The sequence below is a fragment of the Lepidochelys kempii genome, chromosome 9, assembly GCF_965140285.1.
Source record: "Lepidochelys kempii isolate rLepKem1 chromosome 9, rLepKem1.hap1, whole genome shotgun sequence".
In the NCBI taxonomy this organism is placed as follows: domain Eukaryota; kingdom Metazoa; phylum Chordata; order Testudines; family Cheloniidae; genus Lepidochelys; species Lepidochelys kempii.
In genome coordinates this window covers 16035066-16057193 of record NC_136388.1, presented here as the reverse complement: position 1 = coordinate 16057193, position 22128 = coordinate 16035066, and the positions used below count along the sequence as shown (strand labels likewise).

Sequence of the window (22128 nt, the reverse complement as noted above, 5' to 3'; positions counted from 1 at the left end):
TACACAAAACCCAGTTTGCTTATCTAAACATATAATAAAACCTACTAAAATATGCCAATGAAACAGAGGAGACAAGGAGAAGAGGAACATTATGAACGTGGAAAATGTTTTGTCTACAGAATAGAGAAATAGGATACTTGATTGGGAACACTCCACCAAGATCTTCCATTTAGGATTAAATATCTGTGTGCCAGCCGGCCTTTCTTCCTTTCCCTATGGAAGTTACAATGTATACATTTCATATGGAATAAGTAAGTGTAACATTACTTCTCTCTTCATCCTAGCCAATGCCAAACACTTTATGGCAAATGCCATCTGAGTGATTCAGCATGGACTTGATCTTCTACTCCGTTAAGTCAGGAGGTACATACCCCGGTGGTTCAGGAAGGTTTGTCCTGCCATGGCAACATTACTATATATACTTGTGCTAACTCTCAGATGTGCAAGTACGTATACATGAACTGGGAATCACACCCTGTGCTCATAAGGTAGATGTCACCTAAACAGAATATTTTCTGCTAGCTCTAATGTAGCTGTTTAAACTATGAAGTGGAAACCCAGTCCAACAGTACATGTTAAAACAACCTATTACATCCAGTCTTGGCAAGATAAATATGACATTATGGATAGGGAAGAAATCTTCAATATATTTGGAATGGCTCTCCAGCTTAACAAGACTATGCTGGTAGATTGAGACTATGCTGCACCACAATGGCCAAATGCCAGGGAGCCAGAAGCACTGGGTTGCCATGCAAATACTAGCACTTTTGAATACTGAATGCCATTGTGAGGCACACTGCAAAAGCGAGTAAATTTGGTCAACAAAATATTTCTGGCTTTGATGTATATCCAATTGCAGATGCAGGATCAGATTCTTCTCTCACTGATTTTACCCAAGTGTAATTCCATAGACTTCACTGAAGTGAGAAGAGAATCAGCTTACAGGCTTTTCTCCATAGCATGGTACAGTTACCTTCACTATACATTGCTCACTGACCATGTTCCTGTATCTATCCCCAAGTTGTCCCACCTTCTGGTTGTTAGGTAGACCGTGGTGTTCATGTTGAAGCAAACCAATTTCTCCACTGTCTGTCTTTCTTCCATGGTGTTTCTGACCACTTCAAATCAGATTCTGACCTCACACTGGTTTGCTATCATCTTAATGACTCCTGATTTACACCAATGTAAGGAAGAAGAAAATCAGACTCTCCCTTTCTCTCAGGAGTGTCACTTCCTTCACTTGTCTGTATTTCATATTGAAGCGCTGAAGAGAGTGAAATTGAGATGACTCCAATGGGTTTCTGAGGACCTTAACACCTCTGAAAATCAGTTCATACATGCTTATGCATCAGAGGAATATTTAGAGACCAGATATTGCAAGTAAATGAAACTGATCCACATGCACAGTGAAATGCACAAGTGTTAGCTGAAAGGGGGAAGGAAAAAGAGGAAGGTTTCCAATAAACTCAATCCAACACCGTAGGGTATGACAAATGTGTTTTAGGGTATGTCTAAACTGCGTAAAAACCCCATGGCACCAAGCCTGAAACCCAGTCAACTGACTCAGGCTAGCGGGGCTTGAGCTGCAGGGCTAAAAATAGCAATGTAAATGTTTGGGCTTGGCCTGGCGCCTGGGCTCTGAGACCCTCCCCCCTCGTGGGGTCTCACAGCCTGGGCTCCAGCCCTAGCCTGAACATCTACACTGTAGTTTTATAGCCCCGCAGCCTGAGTCCTACGAGCCTGAGTCAGCTAACCCAGACCAGCTATGGATCTTTTATTGCAGTGTAGGTATATCCTGAAAGATAGACACCAGAAAAACATACCTAAGCAAAGCTGTCCAGGATCATAGATAAGGCAAAACTAATTCCTTTGTTGCTAAACGCTCCAATTAGACACGTGATCACTGGACCAGTTCTTACGTGGCAGCACTAAGATATCTGACTCTGATCCACCCATGCAACCTGCTGTAACTACTGTACAATTTAAAATACTATGGTTCTCTTGCAGTGATGTGGGGATTGTAAATATCCTCCAGCACTTATCAGAGAAGGGGCTGGCAGTGCAGTAATGGTTTAAACTTGAAGCACCGTCAAATTCCTCAGAGTATGGCAGCTTTCACTCTCCCCATTTAAAAGCAATCCTGTGCATAGAGACCTTCAATAAACCATGTATCCAGTTTATATGATTAAACTTACTTATGTATAAAGTTGAAGAACAGTTACAATCATGAAACTAATGCTGGCAATGGACCCATAATGTTAGTTATGATTTAGCAAATACAGTACCAACAACTTGCTTTTTGACTGAAGTAACATATCTTATAAGGCCAAATTCTACACTCAGCAACACCAGTACAAGTCCAGAATAATGCTGTCAACTTCAGTGGAGTTATTGCAGATTTACATTGGTGTAACAGAGCAGAATTTGGCCCAAATAAATGTTGCCTCTGAGTAAGGACTGTGTCCCTTTACGTATTATTTAAACTGTGTCTTACAAAGGCAGTCTGAATTCCATTTACAGTATTTTTAATATCATCCTAGTAACAACAATCTGACAGTTCTTTTGAAAACAAAAAAATACCTGTGTGCTTTAAGAATTCTCCGAGCGATGGTATCTCCAATCTTGTTAGAAACGACTTTGTCATCAGCACAGCTAATAAAAAATTGGTTCTAAGGGAAAAGTGAACACAAAGAAATTCAGAATCATCTCACTGTCTTTTTGTCAAGGATGATGGTTCAGTGGTTAGGCCTGGGACACAGAGTACCCAGATTCACTTTCCTGGTCCACCACTGACTTCCTCAATGCCCTTATACAAATCAGTTAGTCTTTCTGTGCCTCAGCTCACCTTCTGTGAAATGGGGATAGTAGCACTGTCCTGCCTCACAGAGAGGTTGAGAGGATTAATACATTGAAGATCGTCATGCATTCAGATACTACAATAATGGGGGATGGATAGATAAATAAACAGACATTGGGCTGGGGCCCCATTTTGCTACAGTTTGAAAGAAACATTTTTGCTGAACACAGAACAGCAATGACACAATAAGATCACCGGGTTTAATCGCTACAAAATCTCAAAACCCAGAATGTATGATTTTTGTTAGGATAAGAAAAAAATTAAGTGACTGTTTTCAGCATCAGCATAGATAATGGCTTCAAATGAGCAATCCTCAGAATTGTAAAAAAAAATAATAATAATGATAATCAGATTTTGTGGCTATGACTAAGCATGAAGCATACGCAAGTTAGAGGCTGCTTCCCAAGCATGTAATTATCTTCAGATAATTATTTGGCATTATTGCCATTGTGAAACTCTTACTTTGACACATGAGGTGAAATCCTGTCTCATTGAAGTCAATGGGCATTTTGCTATTGACCTTACTGGGGCCAGGATTCACCCATGCTGTCTACAAAGTCATAAATGCTTTCAGGGTTGTGGGACTATTCTGAGTCAAGAAGCAAATAAAGCTACATCCTGTACAACGTTTTCCTGGATGGCTATGTATTATTTTAATTAAATGGTGTCTGTGTGTGCGCTCAGGGGGAATAATTATTCTTGTTTAATCTCCCTCTTTAAATACTACCAAGTAAAAAACATCCAAACAATAGATGGAAACAGATACAGCATAAGTGTCTCCATTCAGCCATTTATGCCTGCATTTATAAAGCCATTCATACAGAGGAGAATTATGCAAGTTCTAAGATACTATTAAGTGAGTCCACTGCACATCGATGGGAGACCAAACACTTTGATATGTAGAGCTGGGAATGTAGCAGAGCCAAGAAGGCAGTTGGAAGAATATTGCATGGGAGACAAAAGTTGCTAGAGGTTCTGGAAAGAGAAACAGTAACTGAGTGGCCTTGTATTTTAACCCATCCTTAGAGTTCTGTACTGGTACATTAATTACTGACCTGATCCAAAGCCTATTCAAGTCAATGGACATAATCCTATCGACATCTGGGGGCTCCAGATCAGGCTCTATATTAATATTAAAGACTCAAAATTTACAAAAGGAAAATAAAATAAAGAACTATGCTGCTGAGGGTCACAGGATGTGCTCAGCACTTCATTGAACCAAACTGCCATTATCTTGCATCCTCGGTACTTACTTCGATATAGATGTAGTGTTTGCTGTTTTCTATCACGCTAACATAAGCATTGTGGATGGATTCTTCATGATACTTGATACCAGCTGACCAATCTGCAGCAGAACGGAGCACCTGTAAAGAGAAAGATTAGCTGTTTTAGTTCTGCCCTGATATAAGATGGCATTGGCGCCCTTTACGAACTGTTTTGTACTGGTTGGTTTATTTTTCATGATTTCACTGACTTCTGTAACACGCATAACATTTGCTAATTACATGTTATATGTATAACAAAGGGAAATAAAGCTTAGAAATACTGTTAAAAAATTAAAACAATCCGATGAAAATATAAAGGTCTCGATTCACCATTTTGTTACCCCAATTTTATGCCAGAGTAACTTCAGTGAAGTCAATGGAATTACACTGGTGTAAAACTGGAGACACAGAGCGGCGAATCTGGTTGCAAAACTCTATTACTTACTGTAGTTCTTGTAATGCTGAATTGCCTCAAATATTTTCTCAAAACTTGACCTTGAGCTCATTGAAGTCAATTACAAAATTCCCATTGACTTCTATGGTGCCAGATGAGGCATTTATTTCTTATGCACAGAGACACATGCCATCAATTTTACAGCTGAAGTGCCTACTGAAATCAGTGAGTTTTGCCCAAAAACTGATGGTGCATTATAATAAACAGGCCAATGGCACCAAATTTTAAACAGGAATGGCAGTCTCTGCCCTAAACAAGTACGGTCATTTACATTTTTATGAAAAATTCTTCCAAAACTGGTCAAATTTGTCAGATTTGTGATTTTTTTATTTTAATTTGCAGTAGGTCAAACTCACAAGAAAATTTTTTCTGACTGTCAATCAGAACAGGCATTTCTGAAGTAACAGGCGTTTCAAGATTCTCCGAGTATATTATTACATCCCCAATGTAGCACGAAAGCTTTTGTCAAAAGGCTACCAAACTAATATGGGAAATACCCTTTGCTCACATTCTCTCCCATGTTTAATTTTGTCCTTTGCTGAAACTCTGGTCTGTGCTCTCTCATAGTTTCCTGCCTCTGTTACTATAAACTCCTACTCACTGTCCTTTCCCCAATCTCATCTCTCTCTAGTTCAGTGTGTGCAAACTCCCACTGCCTAGATAGCCTTCCCTACCTTCTGCTCTGACCACGCCTCTCTCTTTTTGAGATCTCTCCAGTGGATTTCTCTTCTTCACCCATTTCTCTTCACCCTGGGCTCCACCCAAGCTCTTTCCTCACCATTTCATTCCTCTCCTTCATGCACACCACACCTATGCCTGGAGGAACCCTTCAGTCAACATGATGGCCACTATCTTGGCTAACACTGGGGACTGAACCAGGGACCTGCAGAGCTAAATGCACAAGTATCTACAGCTTGAGCTAAAGGGGCAGGTCCTGAGCTAAATTATCATAGCACAACAAGCTTCAATGGAGCAATGACAATTTACACCAGCTAAGGATCTGGCCCCTAATCCCTATGGCTGAGATCTGTACCAGACTCGCACACTCTGTTAGGGAACACATCGCACACATTGATCGGTGGATTCCATATTTCCTCCAGATAGAAAAAGCTCATCCAAGTGTCTGAGACTCACAGCAAAGTCAAATACTGGATAAATCCCCACTTCTGTGACAGCTGTCATGTTGGCCAACAGCAGGGATTAAACTGGGGACCTCCTGAGCTGAAAGCATAAATTACTGCAGCTTGAGCTGAACAGCCAGCCTCTGTAGCCAGAGGCTGTAACAAGCTCGCATCCTTTATGGATTGGGCGCAGACGGTCACATTACCCACACTGACCAGTGGGTTACATCAACATGTGTTAAGTGACTTTCATGGTATGCTTAAACTCTTTGCATGAAGCCCACCTCCTTCTTCAAGGTCTGTGCCTGGCTCACATCCACATGTGACTTCATGAGCATCTACATTTGAGTACAAAACTACTACTTAGCATTCATATGGTGCAAATGTGCTGGGCAAACTAATTCCTGAACATCCCTTGCAAGAAGCTGAGCATCCTGGTCTCCTACTGAAGTCAGCGGTATTAAGGTTGCTGAGCACCTCACCGATAGCACTCAGCGGCACCATTCTCCCAAACAGCTCTGAGCTCCCAAACAAACCCAAAGAACCACCTGGGGGAAGGTATTATCATCCCCACTGCATTAGTCAAGACATCAAGTCAGCTGTTCTAGATAGAAAGCTAGCTGATTTTTTACAACCCACAGCCCAGTCTACATGCTGTCTTGTGAAACTCCCTTTTCCTGTTGCTGGTTGGTTTCTGTGTGCTCTCCAGTGCAGAGTTTCTTCTGCAGGCTTCAGCACTGAAGGAACCAGCCATGATTCCTTACAGAGAGCCATTGGCAGCTGCAGGAGCCAAATGCTAAGTCTAGGAAACAGTTTTGCAGCAGAGAATTCTTGCTTTTTGGTATCTGGCCCCCTCACAGTCTGTCTCTGGCCAGTGGGCCAGCATTGCCTGCAAACAGTTGTGTGATGAGGTAGGTGTGAAACTGCACATTCACCTAAGATAGGATCAGTTTGTTGAGGGTGTAGTTTGCCAAGTTGGTCGCATCTTATTCTACGATTTATCTCCCATTCTAGTCATGGGCTATATTTTCTGATATGTAAATAACAACGTACAAATCAACCACAGATGTGTTTAAGATGCGTTTAATGAAACAAGAATGTCCCTTCCATGTTCTAATACGTTTTAATAAATATCTAGATTTTCTTGGAATTTACAAATAGGAATACGTGGGCAGCATGTTAGCCTGCAAAATACACTTTTTAAACTGGCATGACTAATATAGATATATTTCTAGCACACACTAACCCAGACAGTGTGACAGCCAAGGAAACCTCTGACCAAGTGAAAGTTCAGGCAATGGCTTAGCATACCACGTGAATCCAAATGGGATCGCTTGGATATCACCTACTTAACTTCCTTTTAAATGTCTGATTCATAAAACCCTTATCGGTCAAATAGAAAAAATAATACCCAAGGATGAAGAATTATCCAGATGACAAGGACTCTCGAGAACCAGGTCTGTAGTAGGTCTAAATGGGCTTAGCTCCATGGAAGTCAATGGAGCTATGGTGATTTACACCAGGTAAGTATCTGGCCCTGATTATTTTATATTTAAGTGAATGGTGTTACTTTGGATTTGCAGTGCTGCAAACAAGACAGCTTTCAAATACATTAGGAAAAGGAGTTTAAAGAGACATTCAGACCTACCATAGACAGTGTGATTCATTGATCAAAAATATAATTGTTAAGGAACTCGGTAGTCCTGTATCACTATCTATACAGGGGATTGAAGGCAAATGTCACAAGAGAGGAAAGAAATTTCAGAAGGAAATCTGGATTATGCCAAACCAAGTGAACAGAAAGTAAATCTGATGAGTGAAAAAACCTCCAGAGCAGAATGGGATCCATCCCAGAATTTTAAGGAAAGTGTGAAAGAACTTGGCAAACTTTTAGCGGATGTATTTAATAATAACTCATTGGATATGCATAGTTCTATTTCTATCCATAGTATTCTTACTCTGGAAAAGGACATTATTCAAAAAGACAGCAACCATCACAATATGGGACTTGAAGAGCTTTGATATTTAAGCAACAACTAGAGAAACTGTGGCTGACTTTTTTGTTTTCTTTTGTTTATTAAAGAGTTTCTCTGAAAAACAAAAAGGAGAATTGAAGAGAGCATCTCATTGAATTACACTTTGTCCCAAAGGACTGTGAACTAATAAGACAGGACACTGCAATGATATTCTACTAGTAGAACTGAGGGAAGGAATCTTAAAGGAAATTAGTCTGCTTACCTGTGATGAATAGTGGGCATATAAAAAATAACATAGCCAGGGTAGCAACAAGAATAACTCATTTTAAAAAGATGACACTATTAAATTATACTTCCACCCATTTTAATGCCCCTTTACACTACCAGAGGTCCTCTTGTACTTGAGGATCAGGCCCTTATGTTTTAGAGCAAACTTACACAGCCTAGCCTCTTGGGAGTATCTGATGATGTCTGGGCAAGGAGGGAGCAACCACCTCCTGCTGCTGCTCGAAATGATCTTTCTGTGAGTATGGGGGAAAATGCTGGCTGCCCAGATGGCTTCTGCTGCTGTGCCAATGCTCCAGATGATGAGCTCCCAATGAGCATCAATGTTCTCTACTCTTCTCTGTTCTCTCGTGCTGGTCACACACTCCTGGGCCTCAACCTCCATGCCCTGCAGCAGTGAAACTCAGAGCTCAGCTGCCTACCCTGGGTTTGCTGGTGTAGTTGGCTGCAAGCAGCTGAGCTGCAGCTCCTCCATGAGGCTTCCTTACCCTTCCGTTGTGAAGGTGCAGTGGCACAGTGCATGCAGCCCACGGGCCAGAAGCTACCGATGCAATCTGCAGCAATTAGCAGCAGGGAGCACATGGCAGTGGGCTTCATGGGTGCCAAACGCCAGCCCTGCATGAAGAATTCGATCAAAAATTAAACTCTTTTATGAAAACCTTTGTAAAATATTCAGAGTAGCAGCTGTGTTAGTCTGTATTCGCAAAAAGAAAAGGAGGACTTGTGGCACCTTCGAGACCAACCAATTTTATTTGAGCATAAGCTTTCGTGAGTTACAGCTCACTTCATCGGATGTGAATCCACTGAATGCATCCGATGAAGTGAGCTGTAGCTCACGAAAGCTCATGCTCAAATAAATTGGTCGGTCTCTAAGGTGCCACAAGTCCTCCTGTTCTTTTTGTAAAATGTATAACTCTCCTCTACCAGTGCTTTCAGAGCACCTGAGCCACCAATATTTAAAGGATGCTTTAGAATAGATGGCCAACTTTCCCAGTGTCCCCAACAGAGTCATTTCTGCTTTCCAAATAAGTTGTTCAGTGCTGGTACCGTGTATGCAATGATTTCAACAGCTCAAAAAGCCCTCCATTAGCAGCAATAGTTGCTGTTCTGCTGGAGACAAGGAATAAATCAATGTGGGGTTGTTTTTTTTTTCATTTTATACTTGATGTCATAAGCCTCTCTCGATTTGAAAAATGCTTTTACCGCTCAGAGACAAACTAATGGTAGGCTAGAAAAACTATTCAACAAGAGAACCTCCAGATCAGAAAGAGATTGATCACTTTCAATCCCACAGCTTCACAACTAGCCAGTCAAGACGCCCCCTCTCCTTTTAAATTCTCTTTTATCCCCTCACCAAATCATCACACCAGCTTGACAGGTCACACCATTGTTGCTCCAAACTCTAAAGGAATTCCTTCTCTGCCATTCCTCCCTGTAGCAAAGTCCTTCAGTTAAAGATAGAAGTTATTAACTAAAGCAAATTTGAGGGTTCCGCTTCTCACTAAAATCAGTCAACACGAGTCCAGCAGGGTCACATAACACACTGATAACAGTTTTTAAAAAGATACATTTCAGGGTAGACACACGTCCAGCCATCTATCTATGGTACATTTATGGCCTCCATTACCATAGTAGCTGAGCTCCTCACTATCTTTAATGTATTTATCCTCACAACACCCCTGTGAAGTAGGGAATTACTTTTATTCCCATTTTGCAGATGAGGGACTGAGGCACAGAGAGGCTTAGGGCCAGAGTTTCAAAGGTGCCTGAATACCTTTAAAAATATGGCCCTAAGTGACTCACTGAACATCACACAGGAAGTTTACGGATGACCAAGGGCTTGAATCCAAGTCTCCCAAATCCTAGGCTACTGCCCTCACCACTGGAACATCCTCTCTCTTGTATGCATCATCATCTTGGTAATTTTTGTATATTGTAATGAACTGGCTTGTGTCTGCATGCGAACATGTGTACTACCACCCTCTACTGGATGGAACCAGAACTGCTCAACTCTGTATCATGGGAACTATACTGTTAATAGTAAAATGTGATTCTCCTTTAGCAGGTGTCTGTGCCTTTGAAACAGGAAGATTTCAGTTGCAACCCCATTTATTTCATAAAGGTCTGAGTGGTCACTGTATGCACGAGGGTAATAACTGAAGTTTAGGTTGCCACAGATTAATTATGATATGTACGTGCTCTGAACTTTCTTTTAAATTAATATTTACTTATTACTAATGTGTAATCTACCACTCTTGTCAAATTGTCCTCTCCTTTCAATGCTTTCAAAATTAATAAACTGAAATGCAAAATCCTTTAGTTTCAGAAAAAGGGTCTGCATACTACTAAGACATATTAAACAGAAACAAGCACAGGTGTTCTCTTCTCTCCCTCCCCTAAGCTCTGCAGCCTCCCATCACTCATGCAATTTTTATGCAGGTGCTGTCATCCCTTTAACCTCTTTAATCCAAGCAACACCACCACCACCAGTATTTGCTGGGAGTTATTCCATAACTGCAAACAATACGTACTGTGGAGCAAATTTCTAAGAACTAATACCTTGGGCCACTCAGGGTGCATGATGTTTCATTGTGTCTTACAGTATGAACAGCGTGTGATGTTGTCTCACCATGTCATAGACTTACTGTGTCTTGCTTGGATAATAACTGGAAATTACAGTTGGAAAAACTGAGAGTGATTTTAGTTTGATGACTCCCTGTCAAACAAGTTTGGCTCATGCAAAAATCAAAGATGCTATGATAATCAAACCCCAAACTTTGAGAGAGGATGTTTGACTCAACCCACAAGCTGTCTAACTCCCTCCTTCCTTTCTAACTCCTGTCTTCACATCTTCTCCCATGAGTTCCCTCAGGACTGACTCAACTACCCCATGATGCAACTCAAACCCCACCCAGACCTGTTCTGTCATGCTTTCACCCTGTCTTCCTGCCAACAGCTCCTTACAACACACTTCTTCCAGAAGGCCTATGAACCCCAGTCCTCCCCTCAAAGAAGTGACAACAAAAGAGAGGGAGAGAGCAGACCAAAACCTGTGAAACTAACAATTAGGGGCCGCTATGATAATACAAATAAAGCATCATGGCTCAGTCAGTAGGCTTTCTGTGTCCATGTCTCACCCCCCACTCATCCTTCATCTAATCAAGACCAGAATTTCAAAAGGGCTCAGTCAATACTCACAACTGGAGTCAGATTTTCAAAGAGAGAGTTCAGCTCCCATTCACGCAGATAAAAGAAGTGGCCAGATTTTCAACAGTGCCCAGCACTCAGCAGCTCCCATTAAATCTGTCCATTAGATTTTACTCTTCTTGGAGCAGGGGAATTTGTCTCCCATTTGCCAGTAAAAGGACTCTACCCTACCACTGGTGCTATATAAACAATGATAATAAATGTTTCTGGGTTTGACCCATCTCTACTAGTGGAAGGATTTACATAAAAACATATCCTTTGCCCTTCTGGGTAAGACTATAGGTACGCTGTTCATGTCTCGAACCATCACTGCACTCAAACTGAAAGGTAAATGAGACGCCTGCATCCTGCCCACAGTTACACTGTTTAGACAGGCAAAGATCAGCTTTTACATCATTGGAGTGTCTTGTGGTTGGGAGCTGATAAGAAAGAGAAAGGCAGGCTCCATGATGGACTCAGCTGCCTCACTACCATAGTTGGAAATACCAGAGGTGATGCACTGGGTATTTACACAAGGAAGCTAAGTAACCGAGCTGAGACCCTGGGTGTGTGCATGTATGGGGCGGGGAGTGAGGGGGCAATTAAAGGCCAGATTCTGACACTCCTACTCAAAGGGGGCTTATGTGACTGCGATGCGGCGCTCATTACCTGCAGCCCTCTCCGTCCGATCTCTGCCTGCAAAAGCCAGAATCTCCACCATCATCAGTAATAGATGTCGAGTCAGTCATTAACCTTCAGCTATAACTTCAACACACATAACTTCTTTTATAACACTGCTTAGTAAACTGCATTTCCACTACCAGCCAGAGCTCCCTGCACTTGAGGTTCCTTGTATGGTATCCTAGTAACCCAGCTTCCTATTGTGTGCGTTTCCACTTCGACAAACAAATCAAAATCAGGAAAACAAGCACATTACAGAAGAAGAAGCTGCCAGAATTACAGTATGTGCATGCACAAACATGCTTCAGAGCTGGAGTGGGTCATCTTGCAAATACTGACTAAGAGGCTCTCCAGCCCCATGCCTGTTTCTACCACACAGCAATATAAATACTACTTGCTATGTGCAGGTACATTAGAAGGGATATTGCACTTCAGGAAGATTCAAGGGAGAAACCACGTTTGCAGCAAAATATGTTTTTACATGTATACAGCTTTATGCAGCTCACGGATGAGCCATGCTAACAGCTCTCAAAAGGCTGCAGTCTGCCATTAGAGATGAGCTTATGCGTAATTTGCAATGAATAATTTACAAAATGTCTATAAGCAGATCAAAATTTTCTGGAAATTTATTCATTACTGGCATTTCTCAACCAATTTCTTTTTTTTTTGCTTAGTGTTTTTTCTGTTGATTGATGGTTAATGGTTCACTGGGTTCGATACTTAACATTCTCTTATTAAAGCTCTGCTGGTGAGTTGTGACTGGTCACATAAGTCACCTGAGTATTCATTATGTTTTCTGATTGGATCAGCATAACTCAACATCAGGAGGCAGGGTCGAGAAACACACTAGAGATTCTCAGGATGGGTCTAGGCTAGAAAATTGCACTGGTGTGACTGACATGGTGCAAGCTGTAACAGTGCAGACCATCTTCACTGGGCATCCTAGTTCTGGGGCATACAGAGCACCATATCCATGCATGCGCGCACCACCACCATCACCCCCCCCCGCCACACACACACACACACACACACAGAGCGTCACACAGCATTTGCTGCAAGTGCTGCAGGGTCTCTCAACACTTGCATCTACCCCACAACTCTCCATGTAGCTCCCTGCAGCAGGTACCTAATGTCAACAGAACACTTGCACCAGTTCACGACGGGTCTGTCCATCATGAGGAGCAGCATACTTGCAGGTGGCGGGGCAGAGAGTTGCCAACCTTTTCTCAAGCTGCTGCCAGGTGGAGTCTGGACTGAAGAACTTATTTCGTGCACCCTAGACACTTTTTTCCTGCTCAGCTTTGACCCCCTGTATCTGTATCTCTCTCTCTCTCTCTCTCTCTGTCTGTCTCTCTCTCTCTCACACACACACACACTCGTCACTTCCTAGGCACAGTCATTTCCACCCTACATTCCTAACATGTCTAGTTCTGCTGTTTAATAATCACATTTAACATACGCATTCTGCACAACTCATGGAGTTTAAAATGTCATTTGTATAATTCATCTTACATACACTGAACCCGAACCTCCACTGCTGTCAATCAGTCTCTCTCTGCTGAAATCAATGAAGCTACACTGATTTATACCAGCTGAGTATCTGGCCTGCTAAGTTGCATTTTAAAATAAAAAGTAGTTTAAACTTTAAATCCTTTAAAATCTTGTATGTTTCAGCTGGAAGACTACCAAGGCCTCCTATTACAAAGAGCTAAAAATGAGCCCAAGTGCCAGGAGGTTCTTCATTTTAGGATTCCGTGAAATGCCATTTACACCCACCTGTACATTGGCACATACAGACTCGGGCACTTGATACTTCATCTCACTGGCGGTTCGCTGAGATTTTGGCAACAGGAATGGGTAGGACAGGGATCTGTATTTGGGCTTCATGATCTTCAAAAGAAAAAAATGGAGGACACTGCATTTTAAAACACATTTTTTTCAGATTTTTATGTTGAAGACTATTACTGGTTTTTATGCTCCTCTCTTAATACAGAAAATTGGGGAGGAGAATGTAAAGTTTTTCATATTCATAAACTCAATTCCTGTTCTGAATAGTTCTGAAAATATTCATGAATTCTGTACTCTTCTGTGAAATGTGCTCTCAGTATCTTGAAATGTAACTCTCATACCAAAAAGTCTGTGCAGATGTCAGGCTAACAGTATGTTATGTCTATTCTTTGCCATGCATTTGCAGTTTGAATGCACATTTGAATATCACTCAGGTTTTGGTCAGGGGAATATAACCATACGACCATCCTTGTTCTAAAGCCCCACCATAACTGGAAAGGACACTTTCTGTCTGAAAAAGTCATACTGATCGTTGTTCGAAGTAGGACCTAAGATCAGGGCTTAAAAAAAGCGTAGTGGATATCTAGTTGCCTAAGCAGGCCTGCTCCAGAATGAACCCTGCCACTTCCCAAGCCAAACCACCTCCCTTCAATTGAAAGCATTAAAGCAGTCTCTAATCTTTAGGCAGTGATGAACTTCCACACAAGTATCAAAAAGCTTCTTCTCGGGGTGGGGAACAAACATCAAAAACAGAGGGGAGAGAGAGAAGGAAGAGGGAGAGCAAATGAGGAAGAACAGAGGGGACTCTGTTGCTCCATTAGTCACCATCTGCCTTGGCAATAGGGCCTACTGGCCTGGTCCCCAATGTGGGTTGCCTTCCAGCCTGCCCAAGGCTCCCTCATCATCACGGAGGGTCCTTAGCTGATGGGATCCTAGCCAGTCCTCTCCAGTGGTGAGGACCCTATGTGTTTGCTAGTTGAATCCTAGTGACTGGATTCCCAGTAGGCTAGAGCTCCTCTGGTGATTGAATCCTTGTTGCTCCAGGTTCAGGTTGGTCCAGAACACTGGCAGATTCCCCTGGTTTCTTGGCCCTGAAAATCCTGGTTATTGCTAGTTTGCCCAGGTGGCTGGATCACCCGGCTGTGGCTTTGGCCTGACGGCCCTGGTCTTCTTTGCTCCCTTTGGCTGTAGGATCACCAACTGAACTGCTCCGTGTGCCTGTCTGCTGCTTCGCAAGAGGGCACGTTATTGGCTCTTGTGCAGGACAATCTCCCTCCCAACCAGCCAGAAGGAACTGCGAGGATAGCAGCACAATGGCACTCGCCCCTTGGCTAACAACATCCCAGACCTCATTCTCCTGTCACACCATTTTCCACCTACTAAATTCAAATTATACCTTATTTACACTGGCGTAATAGGAGAATGAGAGCACCTATCTTCATTACTTGCCGTCAGAGTCAAAAGTTTTTCAGTGTTGCTGGGACATTAGGGCAAGCGAATATATACTTTACCGGCCCAATCTGGCAAATCTTGACTACCTGGCATAGCATTTATTCCTGCATATAGCCCTACATGAGGCATCTGCGAAGCATTCAGATTTGAGGGCTTGCAGGACCTATCTCATTGCACACCTACCTTTGTGAAGTTCCAGCGCTGAATAAAGTGTCGAGCAACATCCCGTGCAGCTTTGCCATGCACAACTGATGAAATATCATGCCATGGCATTCTGGGTGTGGTGTATCTGTCAATGAAATCTATATGGACAGGGAAAAATTGCTATAGTTCATCTCAGATCAGTATCAGACATTAGTTAAGAATATCACAGCATCTCTTCCTACAAACGGAACCTTTCCAGAAATAAAAACTAGCAAATAAGGAGTTAAAATTGGGGAAGATCAGCTTGTGGGGGCTGGTGGGCCACAAGCTCACTTATCCATTATTGTCATAGATATCTGTTTTTATTACCTTACTTTGGGATTCTGCTGCCTTTTCCCAGCAGCCAGACCAGGTGGGTCTCGTTAGCTCCAATTCAGGAGGGTAAAAAGGCAGAGAAGCCTTCTAAGGCAGTAGAGGCGCTAGGGAATGAGACAAAGTGTCTTGCAGGGAAAAAAGTTGGTTCCAGATTGCAATGGCACTTACCAGCAAAGGGTTTGTCGAGTTGAACCCAGTCTTTAAAGACGAAATTGCAATAGTCCTTTCCATGCCAGAACCTGGTCTCCCCAAGAAGTTCTCCAACACCAGTCTTCAAGCTGCGGATTGATCCTTTATCTGTCACAGGTTTATAAAGTGACAAAAACATATGCTCTAAGGTTGTTTTTAAGACTGCTCTCAACACAGCACAGATGAGAATCACACTTGAATAGGAAACTATTGGCGTAACTTGCCAGTCTTAATAAGCTAAAGTAATTTTCCAGTTAAGTCTCTGTTTCCCTTTTACAGTATAACACATCTGGTACACAATCAAGGGGGATTATATAGACATGTTTTGTTACTGGTAATGGAAGCTAGATCTGAATCCTTTCTGCACTGGATTGAAAATTTACCCTTCAGCTATTTGTCATCCCACAATAACCTGCAAGGAAGGATACCTACATTGAAAGCATTAACAAGTGTAATTCTGCTCTCATATACCACTGACTTCAGTGGGAGGTGGGACTTTATATCTGTATGCAGAAGAGAGTACTACTCCTGTATATTTAGTTTGTACTAAAGTATAAATTAACTCTAACTGCAACTTACATTTTATAGGATTCATGATTTTGACTCCACAAAAGGGTCTCTCCACTGCAATTTTAGCTAGCACAAAGATGGGTCTCTTCCCTTTTTCCAGTGTCGCTTTAAATAACAACTTCAGCTTCTGAGACTGTGTTACATGTTCAGCATGTGGATGCAGAATTTCAGTTTCATGGTGAAAACTAGGGCCTATCATCCTTGCAATGACTTACATGCAAAAATTACTCCCGTTCCCCCAACTCCTTTCTTGGGATGTACACCTCTTTTTGTGAATGCCATGAGCATATAAATGAGGAGTAGTGTGATCCCTTCCACCTCCCTTCTAAGAAAACAGGAAAGAACACAATGGATCAGATCTATGTTCTAACTAGTCCATATCCTGTCTCCGACAGTGGCCTCTATCAGATAGCTCAGAGAATAGTGTAACAACCCTGACTGGACAATTATGCCATAACATATCTACAAGGAAAGTAGAGGCTTGAGGCAAGAGGCTTGATGTCCCCTACACATTTTTATCCTATATATTTTATTTTTATATGATCTGGCCAAGGTTTACACTATGGGGATACTCAGCTCTCAGACAGTAACTAAGTATTTGGGATCAGTCACACTCACAGCCAAGATGAAGTGAAAAACCCTACCGTTATCTAGTTTCCCCTGCATTCTCCCATGACATGTATTCTCTCATGACAACTGACCTGTTCTGCACTGCCCCAGAGAAAGCACAATCTTCAGCAGCACAATCTATTGTCATTCCATGGATCAAAATACAGGTGATGCTGATATACTGATGATGTGCACTCTACTACCTGTCTCACCCATCCACAGAAAACTCTGACTTGGAGAACGACAGTGGCCAAATCTTCATCTAAATGTAGGTCTGGCAGCGTATACACTGTCATATTCATGAACTTTTCAAGGCTGTCTTCATGCACTGGGCTGACTTTAAAAAAAAAAATCCATTCTGGATTTAAAGGTGTTACTAATTTCAGTGATATTCCCATTACTTTGCATGAGGAATACAGCTGGAATGAGTGGAGCTGTAGAACCAGAGTGAAATTCCCAAGTCCACCTGCTGTAGTTGTTACATATTTATCTTCTCACTTATGCAGCTTCCTAGAGTCTTTTCAGAATCAGCCTGTGAAGAAAGTGATTCTGCGAGGGCCTCTTTAGAGGGGAATATGACAGAGCTTGAAGGTAATACATATACCAAAGGTGTAGAATGTCAATCCATAAGCCCCACCTAACTCTCACCATGACTGGACAGCAAACAGACCAACAGTAAAGCCTGCAGGTAACTCCACCTACGTGGCCCTTCACTTACCGTCCTCACACTCAGTGAGCCCTTGTTTGGACTCAGTGGGATGATGAAACATTTTCAGGTGGGGTTTTAAACTCTGGATTAGATTCTGCTGACTTCTACTAGGATTACAATAACCTGCAGAGAGTCAAGATGCTCCATTTACAGGGAAAGCGCATTAGAGATTTTACCATATGAGTTACGCAATAGTGTTTAAAATAACTTGCAGGACTTCAGTCTAATCAACTGTAGAGAGTCTGAATAGAACATTAATAATGGTACAATGACCATGGGCCAAATACAAGACCTATTAGATTTTTGAGCACAGATCGGCAAATATTCATGTTGCAAAACCACCACTAATGTATCCTCATATTCTGAACTGGCTCTGACCATAGGCAAAGCATTCTCCTGCATATCATTCCTACCAGAGACATAAGTAATCTTTGTAAAGTCTGAAATGCCCCCTAGCACAAGACCCCACCCAAAAACAGCTCTTCCACTGCTTCAGGCTGGAAGGCTCGCTAGTATGAATTCTGGCTTTTGAGTGCGCCTATAGTGGCATCCTGTAACTTCAATCATGCATAGAAGTAAATGTTGTGTTCACATATTCACTCTCTAGCACCAGTGTAAATCAGGAATAACTCCACTGAGTTAAATGAGTTAAAACTTAGTAAAACCAGTGCAAGTGAGAGCATAATCAGGACCATAGTATCTTCAGAAATCCTGCTTGATTGGCTATAATGAATACGATGGAAAAATGCCAGTATCTCTGCTACAAATGTAAAACGTTCCTAGCACAAAATCCACGTACCTATCTATACATACATTACAGCACATAACACACCACATACACGACACCATATTATAGCATGGTTTCCTCATTTGTGGTCTGGGGCTGTCCCCTAACCAAACTGAATGCCATGCTTGTTTTGTGCCAGCTGTTTGTTAACTAAACACAGACACATTTAAAGGCAAACTCAAGGCTTCACTAAACAAAGTACCCTTCTAGCAGTTTAGGAAACCATTAACTCTCCTCCCTAATTATACGCTCTGTAGGTAAGGCGGAAAAGTATTACTTACCTGACACACTGTCTATACTGCTCACACTATCAGCATGGTGTAGGCCGTGCTTCTGGAGATGCTTATAAATGCTGAACCTGGAAAATTTTTTGGGTTTTCCTATTCCTTTCATTCGTGAAGAATCGAGTAGGTCATCGCTATTTCTGTGCTGTAGCAGGTTCCCCAGGGGCTGAGTTTTCAGGGCTAAAGTTTCAGTGGACTCAGCTGTAGGCTTAAGACACAAAGGATACTGCTGAGGGTGATGAATGGAAGATTATCCATTTAAATTACAGGAGATCATTCATATCACAGGTATTGAAACATTCACAGGGCCAAGTTCTGCCCTACGACATGCAGACACAGCTCCCATCAATTTCAGTGGGAACTGAAAATGTGTCTCACAGAGATGAACTTGATGTAGTGACTATTGAGGCTTTGCTTAGCAGAAAACAAGTGAATAAAAACAGTGCATTCTGCCATACACTGCCTGTAAAACTATTCTGGCTTACTGCATATTTTCCAAAGGTCTTTATACACACAGGCTCCTTTTCATAAAAAAATAAATAAAAATTCTCTGTTTAATTCAGTCACACAGGGCCAGGTTTTCAAAAGAGCTCAGTTCTGTCTAGTCTACACAAGCTCAGTTCTTGTCTACAACACGCAGCTTTTAGCGACAAGGCTATGTCGACACAGCCTTGTTGCTAAAAGTCAGCGTGTGTAAACGGTCTTTTTCGGTACTTTGTCAGCACTTTTGCCAACAAAATACTTCCAGCGGTGTTAGCTTTCTCGGCAGGAGAGTGCTCCTGCTGACAAAGCCACATTCACACTGCCACTTGCTTCGGCAAAACTTTCGTCTTTCAAGTGGGGGGGGGTGGGTTAAGTACCTGTGAAAGACAAAAGCTTTGTTGACAACTTCGCAGTGTAGACAAGCCCTTAGGTACCTAAATAAGGGTCTGATAGCCAGAGGTATTCAGCACTCAGTTGTTCCCACTGTGACAAGTATGACTAGATTTTCCAAAGAGCTTAGCACCCAAGATGAGCTCCTGTGAAAACCTGGCTATTTAGTTTGGTGCCTAAAATGGAGCTGAATTGTTCTGAAAATCCCTGAAGGATCATTCAATGCTCAGCTACTGCACTCACTACACCTACAGCTATTCCTCTCCATTCCTGCCCCGGCCCTGCAGCTGAGCCACGCAGGTCTTAACTGGCACGGCCTTTCTGGCAGCTGAAGGATTTGGTCCTAATAAGGGACCCATTTTGTAAGCCACATTGAAGTCCACAGGAATCCTGCACATGCAAAGGCTACAGACTCATGCCCTAAAAATGCAGAGAGAAAGACTTGCTTATTTCCATTTTGCATGACAATTGCCTAGTGTACACAGCATTAAATGTTAACAGCCACATGTACAGAATTCACTCTTACTATGAGATTCACTGTCGATGTGGACTTTATTCCTGCAATTCGTTTCACACTGCCAACGTCGGTCAGCCTGTGTTCATCATCATCCCACCTCCCATAGGCCAAGTCAATACCACCAACAAATGCTACAGACTGGTCAATGACAATGAGCTTCTCATGATGGGCCCAAAGGTACACTGAGGATGACACGTGATCTGGATGCCTCATCACCTAAATAAAGAAAAATCACTGAACTCAGCTCTTATGTAGAAGATCAGAAACAATTCTAACCAAGATATTATTTAATATCTTTGCCCAGAAGGCCATGGGGCTTTAATTTGACCCATAATACATACCAATGTCCAAACAAAGTGCTTTTTTTTTTTTTAGGACTTTGTCTACATTAGACAGTTGTACCATTTTAACTACACCGGTATAGTTAAAGTGGTACAAATCGCCTAGTGTGGACACATTTACAATGGTATAAAGGTGCTTTCTACTGGTACAGCTATTCCCTTTTAGGAAGGGGCATAACTATACTAGAATGAGTCACCTTTATGCCAGTATGGCTGTGTCCACAGTAGGGCTTTTGCTGCTCTAAGTATTTCAGTAAAAAAGCTGGCCATTTCATTTGATAGTTAGTTTGTTGATGGCTATTTCAAACCAGAGTAAATGAGAGGAAAACCAGGCTCATTTTCTTTATTTCTGAAAATGAAAGAGTGTGATAGATAATTTCAACATTTATTTATTTCAAAGCATAACTGCAAACATTGACTTGAGTGGAGTCACGCCTGGTTTTAAAACAACGGGCGATCAGAACCAGGCCCAATACATTTTGGCATAAAGGGATGCTGAGGAATGTGGATATAAGTGCACATATTTTGGTAATTTTTTTAAGGCCAGACACTTAGCTAGCTCAGTCTGTGTGTGAGCAGAAAGGATGTTTCCTCAGACCCACATCCAAGTGTAACTTTCCACTTGCTCTAACTTCATTAACTTGCCATATAAAACAAAATTATTTTGAACTAGGTGAATGTTTTGTGGATTAATGGAACCTTGTCAAGGCTAAGCTAAATATATTTATATATAATTATAACTTAGAGGTACCTGAGCTGCCACAATCAAGTACAGTGCCCATTATAGAGTAGAACCAGATGTGGATCTGTCTTCAAAAAATATTCTCCCTTGTAATGGTGATTGCAAACTGCATTTCCCATTCATTGTCATGAGTTTCCTCATCTCTCCCCCAAATTTGGAAAGCTGGTGTTAGACACACAGGGCAATGAACATGCATGTATTTCATAAAGGTTACATGGTATATGAATACCTTGATGTTCGGATGTAGGTGCATTAGGGTCCGCTTGCTGTATTCACTGTTGATTCCTAGAGCAAGCTCCACCTCTTTGTAGAGCATTACAAAAATTCTCACTCCTTGTTGCTATTAGAAACGAGAGTAAATGCATGGCAAGCACATACTGAAATGGATATAACAACAACAAAAGCAAGAAAACCCCAGACTTCTGGATTCAGTGGGATGGTAAGCTAAGGGGAGTGCACATGTTGTTGTTGTGGGAAAAGCTCAGGTTGAGATCATACATCCAACAGGTCAGTTCCCGGTCGGAGGCGCCGAGATTGATCCTGAAATGTGCTGAGCAATCTTTTTTTTCTGGCACAGGCTGATCTCACCTATGCCTAACTCAGACCTCTGAACTACAATGCCAAGAAAGCCAGCTCGCCCTGCCTGAATCTGTAAGATCAAGTGAGTGAAAACATTTTAGGTTTTTTTAGGATATTTTATTTGCAGGAATTGTTTGAGTGAAAATATCAAGACAGAACCCTCAGCTTGTTCATTCCTAACACAGTGGAAGACTTCAGCTTCCCTTTTCTCTCTGCACTGCACTTCAGCGCTTCCCTGAAGAGTTAGCTGTTCAATCTGGACTTCACCGTGTGAAGCAGCAGTAGGCCTGGAGGTGCCATTATTCAAACAGATATGAATACAGTCCCTGCCCTGAAGAGAATAC

The 22128-nt window shown here is 42.0% G+C and overlaps 1 protein-coding gene across 3 annotated transcripts in view; it reads right to left on the bottom strand.

Moving 5' to 3' along the window:
• PLD1 (phospholipase D1) overlaps positions 1-22128 on the bottom strand; it is a 128055-nt gene that overhangs the window by 21740 nt on the left and 84187 nt on the right. For 2 of the 3 annotated variants that reach the window (XM_073359380.2, XM_073359379.2), the window contains 9 exons: positions 21435-21545; positions 20132-20338; positions 18730-18940; positions 17671-17784; positions 15753-15881; positions 15249-15367; positions 13602-13715; positions 4111-4221; positions 2581-2669 (listed from right to left, as the gene is read on the bottom strand). In XM_073359380.2, the coding sequence (XP_073215481.1) occupies positions 2581-2669; positions 4111-4221; positions 13602-13715; positions 15249-15367; positions 15753-15881; positions 17671-17784; positions 18730-18940; positions 20132-20338; positions 21435-21545 (1205 nt within the window). The remainder of the gene's footprint in view (positions 1-2580; positions 2670-4110; positions 4222-13601; positions 13716-15248; positions 15368-15752; positions 15882-17670; positions 17785-18729; positions 18941-20131; positions 20339-21434; positions 21546-22128) is intronic. The other variant, XM_073359381.2, reaches the window with a different exon arrangement.